Source organism: Macaca thibetana, chromosome 15, assembly GCF_024542745.1.
Source record: "Macaca thibetana thibetana isolate TM-01 chromosome 15, ASM2454274v1, whole genome shotgun sequence".
Taxonomy (NCBI): Eukaryota; Metazoa; Chordata; class Mammalia; order Primates; family Cercopithecidae; genus Macaca; species Macaca thibetana.
The window spans coordinates 106206534-106222157 of record NC_065592.1 but is presented as its reverse complement, the minus strand read 5'-3'; the positions used below and the strand labels follow the sequence as shown (position 1 = coordinate 106222157).

General features: G+C 41.2%; 1 protein-coding gene and 1 pseudogene across 4 annotated transcripts in view; one reads left to right on the top strand and one right to left on the bottom strand.

Annotated features, from left to right (window-relative positions):
• Positions 1-15624, bottom strand: part of ZNF169 (zinc finger protein 169) — a 45377-nt gene that overhangs the window by 4345 nt on the left and 25408 nt on the right. For all 4 annotated transcript variants that reach the window (XM_050761388.1, XM_050761389.1, XM_050761386.1 and 1 more), the window contains 2 exons: positions 7252-7378; positions 6660-6755 (listed from right to left, as the gene is read on the bottom strand). In XM_050761388.1, coding sequence (XP_050617345.1) covers positions 6660-6755; positions 7252-7378 — 223 coding nt within the window. The remainder of the gene's footprint in view (positions 1-6659; positions 6756-7251; positions 7379-15624) is intronic.
• On the top strand, positions 11213-11991 carry LOC126937721 (voltage-dependent anion-selective channel protein 1-like; annotated as a pseudogene).

The window sequence follows — 15624 nt, the reverse complement described above, 5'->3', positions numbered from 1 at the left end:
ATTGCAGCACAGAAAACCCACACTACAAATTAGTCCTATCAGCCAAACCAGAAAGTTCAAAAAAGCATCACAGGCAGCTTCAGCTCTATAAACTGCTGCAAGTAGAGTTACACATTGATTTTCCTTTCTTGGGCGCTGCTCTCTTGCTTTTGCTCCAGCTCACGCCTATGAAACCTTGCCTGAGAAACATTTGTTTGGCCTGCTGTTTATGCAAGAGCCAAGAACTTGGTGTCTGAGCTGCGGTAAGTAACAGACTGATTACGATCCTGAAGATGCTATAAATAAGATCTAAACATCTGAACGGGAGCCATATTTTGGGCTTCCTTGACTGTGGCGACCCAAGTAAGGGGCACCCACGAATCAGATAGGCTGCAGCAAGAGATACGGGTTCCTGTGTGGAACAGGCTTTAGGCCAGGGAGCTTCCATAGCAGCCTGATGTGAGTTGTCTCCTGAACTGCTGCATGGACACTCTTAAGTCCTCTTGAAGAAGAGGAATCCCTGATGCTGCCCTCCTGGCAAACGAGGGTGCCATCCTCTAGCCTCTGGGCAGACTGCGGCCAAGTATATTCCCCGAATAGCATTGCACAACACTGCGTACACTGTTTTGCTCAACATTCCAGGATTTTTTAAAAATCTGGCGAATGAAGGAGAAGTTCAGCGTTTGAAGGTTAGTAATAGATGACTTATTAGCATAAAGATGTTTCAGGGATTATACATATTTTGGCTTAAGCATATTCTTATCCAAAACTGTTAAACCTATACAAATTTACTTTTTCAAAAAATTTTGTTTCTAGGTTTAAATAGGCTGCCAATTGGAGATAATACTAATTCCCATGATGGTATAAATTAAACGCTCTGGAAAGTGGCAGTGCTTTCAGCTTCCATAAGTTGATACCATAACTCCTAGGTAATTATGGACTAAGTTCTTTTTTTTTTTTTTTTTTTTTTTTTTTTTTGAGACAGAGTTTCACTCTGTCACCCAGGCTGGAGTGTAGTGGCGCTATCTCAGCTCACTGCAACCTCCACCTCCTGGGTTTAAGCAATTCTCCCACCACAGTCTCCCGAGAAGCTGGGATTACAGGCGCACCCACCACGCCTGGCTAATTTTTTGTATTTTTAGTCGTAATAGGGTCTCACGATGTTGGCCAGGCTGGTCTCAAACTCCTGACCTCAAGTGATCCGCCCACCTTGGCCTCCCAAAGTGCTGGGATTACAGGCGTGAGCCACCGCACCCAGCCCCTGGAACAAATTTTTAAGAGCATTGATCAGAAATGTGCCCCGCAAGTAGCAACCCATAGCAAGAAACTGAATCAGGGTTTTGAGTGCCCTATCAGAACAGAAGTGAAGAATTTAATGGAATTAAACTATTTAACAGAAGACCCTTGGTTCAAGGCAGACGATTATAAATAGAATACTGATTTATATGTTATTCCATTTGTTAACTTTTTTTTTTTTTTTTTTTTTGATACGGAGTCTCGCTCTGTCCCCCAGGCTGGAGTGCAGTGGCCGGATCTCAGCTCACTGCAAGCTCCACCTCCCGGGTTCACGCCATTCTCCTGCCTCAGCCTCCCGAGTAGCTGGGACTACAGGCGCCCGCCACCGCTCCCGGCTAATTTTTGTATTTTTTTAGTAGAGACGGGGTTTCACGTGTTAGCCAGGATGGTCTCGATCTCCTGACCTCGTGATCCACCCACCTCGGCCTCCCAGAGTGCTGGGATTACAGGCTTGAGCCACCGCGCCCGGCTTGTTAACTATTTTTAATCACAAAATATGTATTTCTTATTTTTGACCATACTATTCCTAAGAAAAACTCCTTGTATCATTGATTAGAGTCAGTAAGATCATATCTGCAAGAGCGAACTTAAGCAGCTTTAGGGATTGCCATTCACAGTCCATCTGGAATACAGAGAAGGTCCTTCGTATTAAAATATTCCAGTGGAAAAAGATGTGAGTTTTGCAAGATTACAGCATGCAAAAATCACTACACATAAATCCATTTTATTTCTATGTACCATCAATAAACAACTGAAAATTGACACTTAAAAATAGCATAAAAAATACAACACTTAGGGGCAAATCTGACAAGAGATATGTAAGGCCTGTATACTAGAAATGACAAAACAATGCCGACAAAAATGAAAGAAGTCTTATGTAAATGGAGAGCCACACTGTGTTCACGTACGGTAAGACACAGTATTATTTACATGTAAGTTCTCCACAAATTGATACAGATTCAATTCGATCCCAATCCAAATCTCAGCAGGCATTTTTGATAAAAACTGACAAGCTGATTCTAAAATTCATATGAAAAAAAAAAGAATAACGAAAAGAACTTGCAAAAAAAAAAAAGCAAAGATGGAGGATATTTTATTTTATTTTGAGATGGAGTCTCGTCGCACTTTGCCTGAGTTGGAGTGCAATAGTGCGATCTCGGCTCACTGCAACCTCTGCCACCCGAGTTCACACGATTCTCCTGCCTCAGCCTCCCGAGTAGCTGCGATTAGAGGTGCACACCACCACACTCAACTAATTTTTTTTGTATTTTTAGTAGAGATGGGGTTTCACTATGCTGGCCAGACTAGTCTTGAACTCCTGAGCTTGTGATCCGCCTGCCTCGGCTTCCCAAAGAAGATGGAGGATTTACAGTGAGTTCAAGACCTAATAAACCTACAGTAATCAAAACTGCGGTATTGGCATAGAGACGCTAACAGAGGAGTAGAAAAAAACATAAAGTCCAGGTATAGACCTATCATGTATGGCCAACTGATTTTCCACAAAAGTACATAGGAAATTCAGTAAAGAAAGGGTGGTCTTTTCAATAAATGGTGCTGGAAAAATTGGATATTTGTATGCCCTTCCTCCCCTAAAAAAGGGGAGGCCTGAATTTATGTACATTTTTATATTTACTCAAAATAGGCGTATAGACCTAAATGTAATTAAAAATTATAAAATTACTAAAAGAAAAAAATGAGAACCTTTCTGACCTTAGTTTAGACTAAAATTTCTTTTTTTTTTTTTTTTTTTTTGAGACGGAGTCTCGCTCTGTCGCCCAGGCTGGAGTGCAGTGGCGCGATCTCGGCTCACTGCAAGCTCCGCCTCCCGGGTTCACGCCATTCTCCTGCCTCAGCCTCCCGAGTAGCTGGGACTACAGGTGCCCACAACCGCGCCCGGCTAATTTTTTGTATTTTTAGTAGAGACGGGGTTTCACCGTGGTCTCGATCTCCTGACCTTGTGATCCGCCCGCCTCGGCCTCCCAAAGTGCTGGGATTACAGGCATGAGCCACCGCGCCCGGCCAAAAATTTCTTAAATATACTACCAAAACTGTAATTCATAAGAGAAAAAATTGAAAACTGGATTTCATCCCAGTTAAAAATTTCTCTTTGAAAGGCACTAGTAAGATTATAAAAAGTAAACCACAGAAAAAATGTTTGTAAATCATGTATCTGATAATGGACTTCTATATAGAATATCTGAAGAACTCTCAAACTCAATAATACAAAAATAAGAAACCACATTTTTAAATGGGCAAAAGATGTGAAAACACACTTCTCTAAAGAAGATATAAGATGGCAAATAAGTGCATGAAGATACTCAACGTCATCGGTCATTAAGAAAATGTCAAAACCACAGTAAGATGCCACTCACTACACAACTATAAGAACGTCTGAAATTAATACAATAACCAAGCCAAGTTTCGACAGATGCGGAACACCCGGAGCTCTCACACACTGCGCTGCCGTGGGAATGCGAAAAGGTGCAGCCACTTTCGAAAGCAGTTTGTGAGTTTCTTAAAAAGTTAAATATAGATTGTATCCATCATCATACAACCCAGCCATTCCAGTCCCAGGTATTTATTCAACAGAAATGAAAGCATTATATTCACACGAAAACTTGTATGCTTAAAACAGCTTTATTTATATTTGTCAAAAATGAAAACCCAAATATCTTTCCATAGGTCAGTATTAAAATGTGACCTAGCCATATAAAGGAATACTCAGCAATAAAAGTTAATAAACTATTGATACACACATCATAGATAAAATTCAAAATAATTATGCTGAGTGAAGAAACCAGTTGTATAATCCAGTTATACAAATTCTAGAAAATGCAGACAAATCTATAATTATAGAAAGCTGATCAGTGGTTGCCCAGGTACAGGGGAGGACAGGAAGGAGTGGGAGGTAGGATTACAGTGAGGCAAAAGAAAACTTTCAAGGATGACAGACATGCTTGTTACTTTAGTTGTGGCAGTGGTTTCATGCATGTATACATATACCAAAACTAACCAAATTTTACACCTAAATAAGTGTAGTTTATTATACCTTAAAAACACATCTTATACCTTAGTTACTGTATCTTAATAACATTTTTATCATTATTTTACTTTTTTTTTTGAGACAGAGTCTCACTCTGTAGCTTAGGCTGGAGTACAGTGGTGTGATCTCAGTTCACTGCAACCTTCGCCTCCCAGGTTCAAGCGATTCTCACTCCTCAGCCATCTGAGTAGCTGGTATTACAGGCATGCGCCACCAGGCTCGGCTAATTTTCGTGTTTTTAGTAGAGACAGGATTTCGCCATGTTGGCCAGGCTAGTCTCAAACTCCTGGCCTCAGGTGAGGCCACCTCAACCCACCTCAGCCTCCCAAAGTCTGGGATTACAGGCGTGAGCCATTGTGCCCAGCCCATTTTCATATAATGAAATTTTTTTAGAAAGACAAAAGCACTCAGTTGCTACATAGTGTAACACCAGCTATATAGTTATATTTAAAAGCAAAAAACAAAACAAAAATAAAATGCCAGGAAACCATGAAAATAAACAAGAAGATAAAGCAGGCAAAAATTAATTTCTATCTCCCAGCATTCATATAAAATTAATTCTAGTTAGATTAAAGACCTAAATGTTTCTATAATTTGGGATTTCTACAAATCAATAACAAAAAGAATAAACCCACTGAAAAGTAGGCAAATACCTTGAATGGTCAAATCACAGATGGGGAACCAGGAAGGGCCAAGCAACATACGAAAAGATGCTCATGCTCACTAGTAAGCAACTTAAAAACCCGTCTGAGATTTCGCTTCCAGCTGAATAGATGGATAAAACATGAGGTCTGACACTCCCAAATATTGGTGAGGATGTGCAACAAGAATTCTCATAGACTCCTGCTGGGAGCATAAGCTGCCATGCCTACTTGAGAACACAAGTTGGCATAACTTATGTAAGTTGAGGCTATGCATGTCTATGAACTAGCTACTACACACCTAGGTATATATCTTTTTTTTTTCTTTCTTTCTTTGTGAGATGGAGTCTCGCTCTGTCAACCAGGCTGGAGGGCAATGGCGCAATCTCAGCTCACTGCAACGTCCGCCTCCCAGATTCAAGAAATTCTCCTGCCTCAGCCTCCTGAGTAGCTGGGATTACAGGCATGCACCACCATGCCCGGCTAACTTTTCTATTTTTAGTAGAGATGGGGTTTCACCATGTTGGCCAGGCTGGTCTTGAACTCCTGACCTTGTGATCCACCTGCCTCAGCCTCCCAAAGTGCTGGGATTACAGGCGTGAGCCACCGAACCCAGCTGGTATATATCTTAAGAGAAACTCTTGCACGTGTTCCCAAGGAGGCATACATGAATACAGAGCAAGATTATTTCATAGTCAAAAGGTTGGAAACAACTTAATAATATTATGTGCAGAGAAGTTTACAGACATGCAAAACAACACCCTATATGAATGAAGAACCCATCGGATGGAATAAAAGGATAAAGGCAATCATGGAATGCTAACTCAGAAAACGGAGGCGGAGGAACAGGACACAATCAGGAAAAGTATGGGGCTATTACCTGGCTTTATAACATGCTATCTCTTAGGCTATACGGCTGCCCCAACCCTACTCATTGTACAGTTTTTCACACCTTGCTGTGATGTTAAATAATCTATGATAAAAGAAACAGAGTTATGAGAATTTACAGGATAGAAATGATGCACAAAAAACTTACCAGGTTAAGAATAGAAACTGGCTGGGCGCGGTGGCTCACGCCTGTAATCCCAACACTTTGGGAGGCCAAAGCAGGTGGATTGCCTGAGCTCAGGAGTTCGAGACCAGACTGACCAATATGGTAAAACCCCATCTCTACTAAAAATACAAAAAAATTTAGCTGGGCATGATGGTGGGCACCTGTAGTCCCAGCTACTCAGGAAGCTGGGGCAGAAGAATTGCTTGAACCCAGGAGGTGGAGGTTGCAGTGAGCTGAGATCCTGCCATTGCACTCCAGCCTGGGTGACAGAGCAAGACTCTGTCTCGAAAAAAAAAAAAAAAAAACAGGGGCAGAGGACTTAGTCTCAAAGGACAGGTACTGTTTTGAAGATCACGCCAACCACATGAGCCCAAGAATGGAGAAATCCTGAATGTGCTCGAGACAGGAAGCCAAGTGAGGAGTGAGGCTCCCTGATGGAGGAAGGAGATGGAATGCCAGGGGTGCCCTCTCCTGGGGGGAGGCACACAGTGTGGAAGGCAGGCAGTGCCATGCAGCCTTTACCAGCGGCCTAGGAGGCCTGAAGAAGAAGAACTTCCTCCTAGCACTTCAAAAACAGCCCCTCCTTCCTTACCTGCTGTGCTCCTCACTGCCCTGCACCCTCGCCTGCCCAGGGTTCCCCACTCACCTGGACAAAGGTCCAGAAGATGTTCGTTCTCCTCTCTCCAAGGTTCGTTCCCTTGCTCCAGCTGTTCGATGAGTTTTGGTTTGGAAAATGCAATTCCTACTCACAGAAAAAAAAAAAAAAAAACAAAAAAAACACAAGGTGATCTTGAGTTAGTGGTTTAAGAGGCTATCTCAGAACTCAGAGCCAACCCAGGAATGCAGTAAACCCAGAAGGTGATAGGGAGGTGCGGGGGTGGAGTAAAACAATGAATGCTGAGACAGGATGAATACAGGGAGGGGATCCTAGACCTAAAAGCAATATGTTCATTCTACCCTGTGCTTGAGTTAATAAAAATATTCCTCCTTTTGAAGGAAGATAATCTTAGAGGAGGAGCCCAGCCAAGGTAAACAGGCCTGAAATGCAGTGTCAGACACATGCTCACAGCACGCACACACACACGCACACATAAAACTGCTCTACTAAAGTCAGGCATTCTCTGGGGGAATAGGGGAAAAAACTGTTTTTCTTTCTGAGTCAGAGGCATGGCAGCTGCTACGTAAGAGATTAAAATGCCCATAAGCAGAATCTGAAACCTTAAACAGGCCAGTCTTACCCAGGGAGACCAGATGGCTGTAGTTCTCCAGCATTACCTCCCTGTACAGGGTCCTCTGAGCAGAACTCAATAGCTTCCACTCCTTCTGGGTGAAGGCCACAGCCACATCCCGGAAGGCCATCAATGCCTGTAACACAAACACATCCCTGCTCACTCAACAGCCAGCCACGCCCACTAACCAACTTAAGCCACTAACCATAGTCAAGGCAAAAAGAAAGCAGTCCTAGAGCACCCAAGTGAGATTTATAGATCCTGCTTTTAACCTGAAACCTGGTTCCATATGTTCAAGACTATTAATCCCCTCCATACACTGATGCTGGTTCTCTTTCTGGGCTCTCTGTTGTACTGATCGAAGGCACAAGTTTGATTATCGCGGCTACACAGCAGGACTTGAAATCGGGTAAACCAATTCCTCTCACTTTATTCTTCATGTTAGAAGTTGATTTAGCTATTTTAAAACAGCCTGTGCCTGTGCCTTTCTATGCAAATTTTACAATAATCTTGTAAAAGCCCTTGCTGAAATTTTGATAGGATTCCCATTAAACCTGTATATCAATTTGGTGAGAACTTACATCTCTACTATGTTGGATCTTCAAATTCATAAACACAGTATGTCTCTCCATTTGTTTAGATAGTCTATGATTTATTTCATCAACATTTTGTGATTTTCTGCAAACAGACCCTACACGTTTTGTTAGATTTACACCTAAGAATTTCTTCAGCTTTCTTCTTTTTTTAGTAATTTTAATGGTATTGTATTTTAACTTCAGTGACCGTATGTTCATGCTATGACATATGATACAACTGTTTGTCTGTTTTATCTTCTACATGGCAACTGGACTAAACTTACTTAGCTTTAAAAGTTTTTTTTCCCTTCATTCCTTGAGATTTTCTACATAGACAATCATGTCCTCTGCAAATAGGAACAGTTTCATTTCTTTGCTAATGTGGTTAGAACTTCCAGTGCTATGCTGAATGAGAGTGGTAAGAACAGATATAACCTTGGTTTGTTCCCAATTGTGGAAGGAAAGCATTTAATCTTTCACCATTAAGAATACTGTCCTGGCCAGATGCAGTGGCTCACATCTGTAATACCAGCACTTTGAGAGGCCAAGGCGGGTGGATCGCGAGGTCAGGAGTTCAAGACCGGCCTGGCCAAGATGGTGAAACACCATCTCTATTAAAAATACAAAACTTGGCTGGGTGTGGTGGTGCACTCCTGTAGTCCCAGCTACTTGGGAGGCTGAAGCAGAGAATTGCTTGAACCTGGGAGACAGAGGTTGCAGTGAGCCAAGATTGCGCCACTACACTGCAGCCTGGGCAACAGAGCAAAACTCCATCTCAAAAAAAAAAAAAAAAAGAATACCGTTCCATAGACCAGAATCAAGAGTAGATGTTTAACAAAAGTTTTAATTAAAAATAAATTAAATAAAAAATAAATACTGTTCCACAAACAGGATAACCATTACCAGAAAAAAGAAAAACATATTTTTGTGGGGTGTGGAGAAATTGGAAACTTGCACATTGCCAATGGGAATGTAAAACGATACAGTTTCTATGAAAAACGGTTTGGCAGTTCCTCAAAAAATTAAACATGTAATTACCATCTGATCCAACAATTCCATTCCTAGGAATATACCCCCAAAAACTGAAAGCAGGGACTCAGACAGACACTTGTACACCGATGTTCATAGCAATACTGTTCACAACAGCTGGAAACAACCTGAATGTTTATCAACTGAATGAATAAAGAAAATGTGAATGAATGAAAATGAATGAATAAAGAAAATGTGGTATATACATACAATGGAGCATTTTTCAGCCTTAAAAAGGAGGGACATTCTGATGGATGCTTTTAAGAGATAAGCCTTGAAAATATGCCAAGTGACATAAGCCAGTCACAAAAGGACAAATATTGTATGATTCCACTTATGTGAGGTACCTAAAATAGGCAAATTCATACAGACAAAGTAAAACAGAGGTTACCAGGGACTGGGGGAAGTGGGAATGAGGAGTTATTGTTTAATGGATATACAATTTCTATGTGGGATAATGAAAAAATTCTGGAAAGTGGTGATGGTTGCACAACAATGTGAATGTACTTAATGCCACTGAATTGTAAAAGGTTATAAAACAGTCAATTTTGTGTTACGTATTACCAAAATTCAAAAAAGAATGTTAGCTGTAGATTTTTAGAAGATTCTCCTCTGTTCCTATTGTACTGACAGTTTTGTTTACAAATGGTTGTTGAATTCTGCCAAACTCCTATTGCATTAACTGATAAAATAATTAATTTTCTTCTTTAGCCTATTGATATGACCGACATTACATTTTTTAAATTAGAAAAAAATGTTTTAACAAAAGAAATTTTTGCTTTGTGTTGGTTTATGGCTCAGGATATGTCTATCTTCGTCTATGTTTCCAAAGGCACATGAAAAGAATACGTATTCTGTTCTTATTGGTTGGAATGTCTGCCATTTAAGTTTTATTTCTGTTTGTTCTCTGGGCTTTTTGCCTCTTTGTTTTCTTTACAACTTTCTCATGGGTTACTCAAACTTTTTTATAGTTCTGTCTTGATTTGCCTACAGTGTTTCTTAGTGTATTTCATTGTATAGCTTTTTGCTTTCTTTTTTTTTTTGGAGACAGTATCATTCTGTTGCTCAGGCTGGAGTGCAATGGCACGATCTCGGCTCACTGCATCCTCCTCCTCCCGAGTTCACGCAATTCTTATGCCTCAGCATCCTGAGTAGCCGGGATTACAGGCCCCCGCCACCACACCCAGCTAATTTTTGTATTTTTAGTAGAGATGGGGTTTCGTCATATTGGCCAGGCTGGTCTTGAACTCCTGACCTCAGGTGATCCCCCTGCCTTGGCCTCCCAAAGTGCTGGGATTACAGGTGTGAGCCACCATGCCCAGCCATTGTATAGCTTTTTAAGTGGTTGCTCTAGGTGCTACATTACATACATATAGCTTATCATAATTTACTGGTGTCATCATTTTACCAGTTTGCTATTTTGTTGTTTTTTTGAGGCAGGGTCTCACTCTGACACCTAGGCTGGAGAGCAGCAGCATGATCATGGCTCACTATAGCCTCAATCTCCCAGTCTACAGCAATCCTCCCACCTCAGCCTCCCAAGTTGCTGGGACCAGGTGTGCATCACCACACCTGGCTAATTTTTTTTTTTTTTTTTTTTTTTTTTTTTTTTTAAGAGACGGGGTGTTACTATGTTGCCCAGGCTGGTTTCAAACTCCTGAGCTTGAGCAATCCTCCTGCCTCAGCCTCACAAAGTGCTGGCATTAGAGGATAAGCCACCACACCTGGCCCATTTTACCAGTTTGAATAATTGTACAGAACTTACCTCCCATTACATCCCCTTACTCTTTCTGTTTAAAAACATAATTTTCCTAAGTATTTCCTCTATATACATTCAAATCCACATCAGATCATACGATAATCTTTGCTTCCGCCATCAACAAGTTTAGAAAATTCATGTAGAATAGCGATGCCTACTACATTTACCCTATACATCTTCCTTACCATGTTCTTTTCTTCCTGATTGTTTCAGGGGACCCTGCTACAAAGAACTACCTGATACTGGGTAATTCATGAAAAAAAGAGGTTTAATTGACTCACAGTTCCACAGGCTGTACATGAAGCATGGAAGGGAGGCCTCAGGAAACTTACAATCATGGTGGAAGGATGAAGGAGAAGCAAGTAAATCTTCACATTGTGGCAGGAGAAAGAGCAAGCAAGAGAGGGAAGTGCTACACACTTTTAAACGATCAGATCTCGTGAGAACTCATGATCACAAAAAGAGCATGAGGGAAATCTGCCTCCGCACCACAGCCCCTGCCATAGCTGCCTCTGAGCCTGCTGCCGCCACCTCTGAAAAGATGGCTGGGCCACCCATGTAAGAGATCTTGGAAAATCTGCCAGGGATGTCTTCACCAAGGGCTATGGATTTGGCTTAATAGAACTTGATTTGAAAACAAAAGAGAAGAATGGATTGGAATTTACAAGCTCAGGCTCAGCCAACAGTGAGACCACCAAAGTGACAGGCCGTCTGGAAACCAAGTACAGATGGACTGAATATGGCCTGACATTTACAGAGAAATAGAACACTGACAACACACCAGGCACTGAGGTTACTGTGGAAGATCAGCTTTCACATGAACTGAAGGTGACTTTCAATTCATCCTTCTCACCTAACACTGGGGAAAAAATGCTAAAATCAAGACAGGGTACAAGCAGGAGCACATTAACCTGGGCTGAGACATGGATTTTGACATTGCTGGGCCCTCAATCCAGGGTGCTCTGGTGCTGGGTTACGAGAGCTGGCTGGCCAGCTACCAGATGAATTTTGAGAATGCAAAGTCCCGAGTGACCCAGAGCAACAGTGCAGTTGGCTACAAGACTGATGAATTCCAGCTTCACACTAAAGTGAATGATAGGACAGTTTGGCAGCTCCATTTACCAGAAGGTGAACAAGTTGGAGACTACTATCAATCTCACCTGGACAGCAGGAAACAGTAACACTAGCTTCGGAATAGCAGCCAAGTATCAGATCGACCCCGATGCCTGCTTCTCAGCTAAAGTGAACAACTCCAGCCTGAGAGGTTTAGGATACACTCAGACCCTAAAGCCAGGTATCAAACTGACACTGTCAGCTCTCCTGGATGGCAAAAATGTCAATGCTGGTGGTCACAAGCTTGGTTGAGGACTGGAATTTCAAGCATAAATGAACACTGTATTGTTTAATTTTAAACTATTTTTGGCCGGGCACGGTGGCTCATGCCTGTAATCCCAGCACTTTGGGAGGCCGAGGCGGGCGGATCATGAGGTCAGGAAATCAAGACCATCCTGGCTAACACGGTGAAACCCTGTCTCTACTAAAAATACAAAAAATTAGCCGGGTGTGGTGGCACGTGCCTGTAGTCCCAGCTACTCGGGAGGCTGAGGCAGGAGAATTGCTTGAACCCAGGAGGCGGAGGTTGCAGTGAACGGAGATCGCGCCACTGCACTCCAGTCTGGGTGACAGAGCGAGACTCCGTTTCTAAACAAACAAACAAACAATTTTGCAGTATAGCAACCTTCAGAATTTAGTGTATCTTTTAATGTTGTATGTCTAGGATGCAAGTATTGCTACATATCATGTTAGACCCCCAAGTTAAAGATGATTCAGCTTTAAGATGTTACCCTTTCAGGGGTACAGAAGAAACCCAATTCAAAAAAGGTTCTTTCAGTGGCAGACTTGAAGGGAACATGGTGGCCCCTCTGAGATGCCAAGTTTCTTTTTTATCTAGAAATAGCTGTAAGTAGAAGCTGGTAATATGTAGGTACTTTGTAAATTGATATTGAGTAAATGAATGAAATTGTGATTTACTGAGAATGGAACATTGGTTTCCCAATCCTAATTGACGAGAGGCTCATTGCTTGATTGTGTGTACAAACTCCCCTGAAAGGGACTTTTTCAGACACAGCGTCATGACCTGTTCCCACCCCAGTTCATCCTCACCTCTTTTACACCAAAAGGACTGCAGGGTGGGTTCGCTGTGTCTTTTCTGCCATTTTGGGGTGGAGAGGGTAGATGTGATGAAACCAGTAATTTAGGACTTACTCCTTCTTGTGTTGTGTTTCTTTGCCCTTGCACCAGAGTATGAAATAGCTTCCAGGAGCTCCAGCTGGAAGCTTGGAAGAGTCTGTGTGATTGTAATCACATGGTGACAACACTCAGACTCTAAACTGGACTTCTGTCGTATTCTCACCACTCAGTTTGTTTTTTAGCAGTTTAATGGGTACATTTTAGTGTCTTGCATTTTATGTGGAATTAACTCTTCCCCTTCAAATGCTGTAGTTAATATCAGTTAAAAAAAAAAAAAACTTGAATAAAATATTGAAACTTTAAAAAAAAAAACCATCATATCTGTGAGAACTCACTATCACAAAAATAGCATGGGGGAAATCCACTGCCCTGACCCAATCACTTCCCACCAGGACCCTCCCCCAAAACTGAGAATTAAAATTCAACCTGAGATTTGAGATTTGAGGGAGGATACAGAACCAAACCGTATAAGACTCCAGTACCACTCCCAAGTATGATGATTCACTAGACGGACTCATAAACCTCATCATGTAGTTATACTCATGGCTATGCTTATTGTAGCAAAAGGATGCAAAACAAAATCAGAAAAGGGAAATGGTTTGAGAGACAAGTCTGGAGGAAACCAGACACAAAATGCCAAGAATTCTTTCTCAACAGAGTCACACATGACTCTGTAATTCTTCAGTAATAATTTGTGATACGTTAAATGTTGTCTATCAGAGAAACCCATTAGAACCTCAGTGCCCAAAGTCTCAGTGGGGCTAGTCAACAGACATCCTCTGCCGAGCACATATTAAAATCTCAGCATAAACCACATTGTTTATACACTTTAGGCACAGTAAGCTATAGTTTTGTTTTTTGTTTTTTGTTTTTTTTTTGAGACAGAGTTTCACTCTTGTTGCCCAGGCTGGAGTGCAATGGTGCGATCTTGGCTCACTGCAACCTCTTCCTCCTGTGTTCAAGCGATTCTCCTACCTCAGCCTCCTGAGTAGCTGGGATTACGGGCATGCACCACCACATTTGGCTCATTTTTTGTATTTTTAGTAGAGACAGGGTTTCTCCATGTTGGTCAGGCTGGTCTCGAACTCCCGACCTCAGGTGATCCCCCCACCTCAGCTTCCCAAAGTGCCGGGATTACAGGCGTGAGCAACCGCGTCCAGTCAATTCTTATCAGTTCTGATGAGAAATCCATTGGCATTCGAATTGTTTTTCTTCTATAAGTAACATAATTTTTATCTGGCTGCTTTCAGGATGATTTTCTTCATCTTTAGTCTTCAGAAGTTTACTTGTAATGTATTCTGACATAGATTTATTGGGTTCATCATGTTCCAAATTTACTCAGTGAGCTTTTAAAATCTGTAGGTTTGTTTCCTGCCATATTTGGGACACTTTTGGCCATTATTTCTTCAAGTACTTTTTCAGCCCTTCCCTCCTTTATTTCCCCTACCTAACTCCAAAGACATAAATATTATATCTTTTGTTGTACTCCCACAATTCTTGAGGCTCTATTCATTTTTCTTTCCACTCTATTTGCTCTCTGTTCTATCTTCTAGTTCACTCATTTCTTCGTTACCGCTAATACACTGGTAAGTCTATCCCCTAGCTTTTTAGTTCAGTTCTAAAATTTCCATATACTTATTCTGAAAACCTTCTATTTCCTTGCTGAGGCATTCTAATTCTTTCATTTATCTCAAGCGTGTTCTTTTGACTGTGGACATCCAGTTGTCCAAGTACCATTTGTATACACTGCCCTTTTCTGATGGAATGATCTCCACATCCATCCTTGTAAAAAAAATCAATTTACTATATACGTGAGATTTTTTTCAGGACTGTCTATTCCACTGATCTACACGTATCCATCCTTATGCCAGTATGACACTATTTTGATTATGATAGCTTTGCAGTAAGCATTAAACTCAGGCAGTGTGAGTCCTCCAACTTTGTTTTCTTTTTCAAGATTGTTTTGGCTATTCAGGGTACCATGAGATTCCATATAAATTTCAGTCTAAGTCTATTTCTGAAAAAAACACCATTGGAATTTTGATTGGGATTGAACTAAATTTATAGATCATTTTGGGTAGTATTGCCATCTTAACAATATTAAATCTTCTAATCATTCCAAGCATGGAAAGTCTTTCCATTTATTTAGGTCTTCTGTAATTTCTTTTAGCAGTATTTTGCAGTTTTCTACAAACAAGTCTTTACTTCCTTGGTTAAATTTATCACTAAGTATTTCATTCTTTTTGATGCTGTTACAATTTTTTAAAATTTCCTGTTCAGATAGTTCATTGTAAATGTACAGAAATACAACAGATTTCTGTGTGTTTACTTTGTATCCTGCAACTTTGCTTAATTCATTAGCTCTAACAATTTTCTCTGTGGATGACTTAGTCCATTCCTGCTGTTATAAAAAAAAATTGCTGCCTGGTGCAGTGGCTCATGCCTGTAATCTCAGCACTTTGGGAGGCCAAGGCAGGCAGATCGTCTGAGGTCAGGAGTTTGAGACCAGCCTGGCTAATTTGGTGAAACCTTGCCTCTACTAAAAATACAAAAATTAGCCGGGCATTGGGTTAGGCGTCACCCAGCTACTCAGGAGGTTAAGGTGGAGAATCACTTGAATCTGGGAGGTAGAGGTTGCAGTGAGCCGAGATCGTGCCATTGCACTCCAGCCCAGGTGACAAGAATAAAACCCCATCTCAAAAAAAAAAAAAAAATTTGCTGAGACTAATTCATAAAGAACAGAAATTTATTTCTCACAATTCTGAAGGC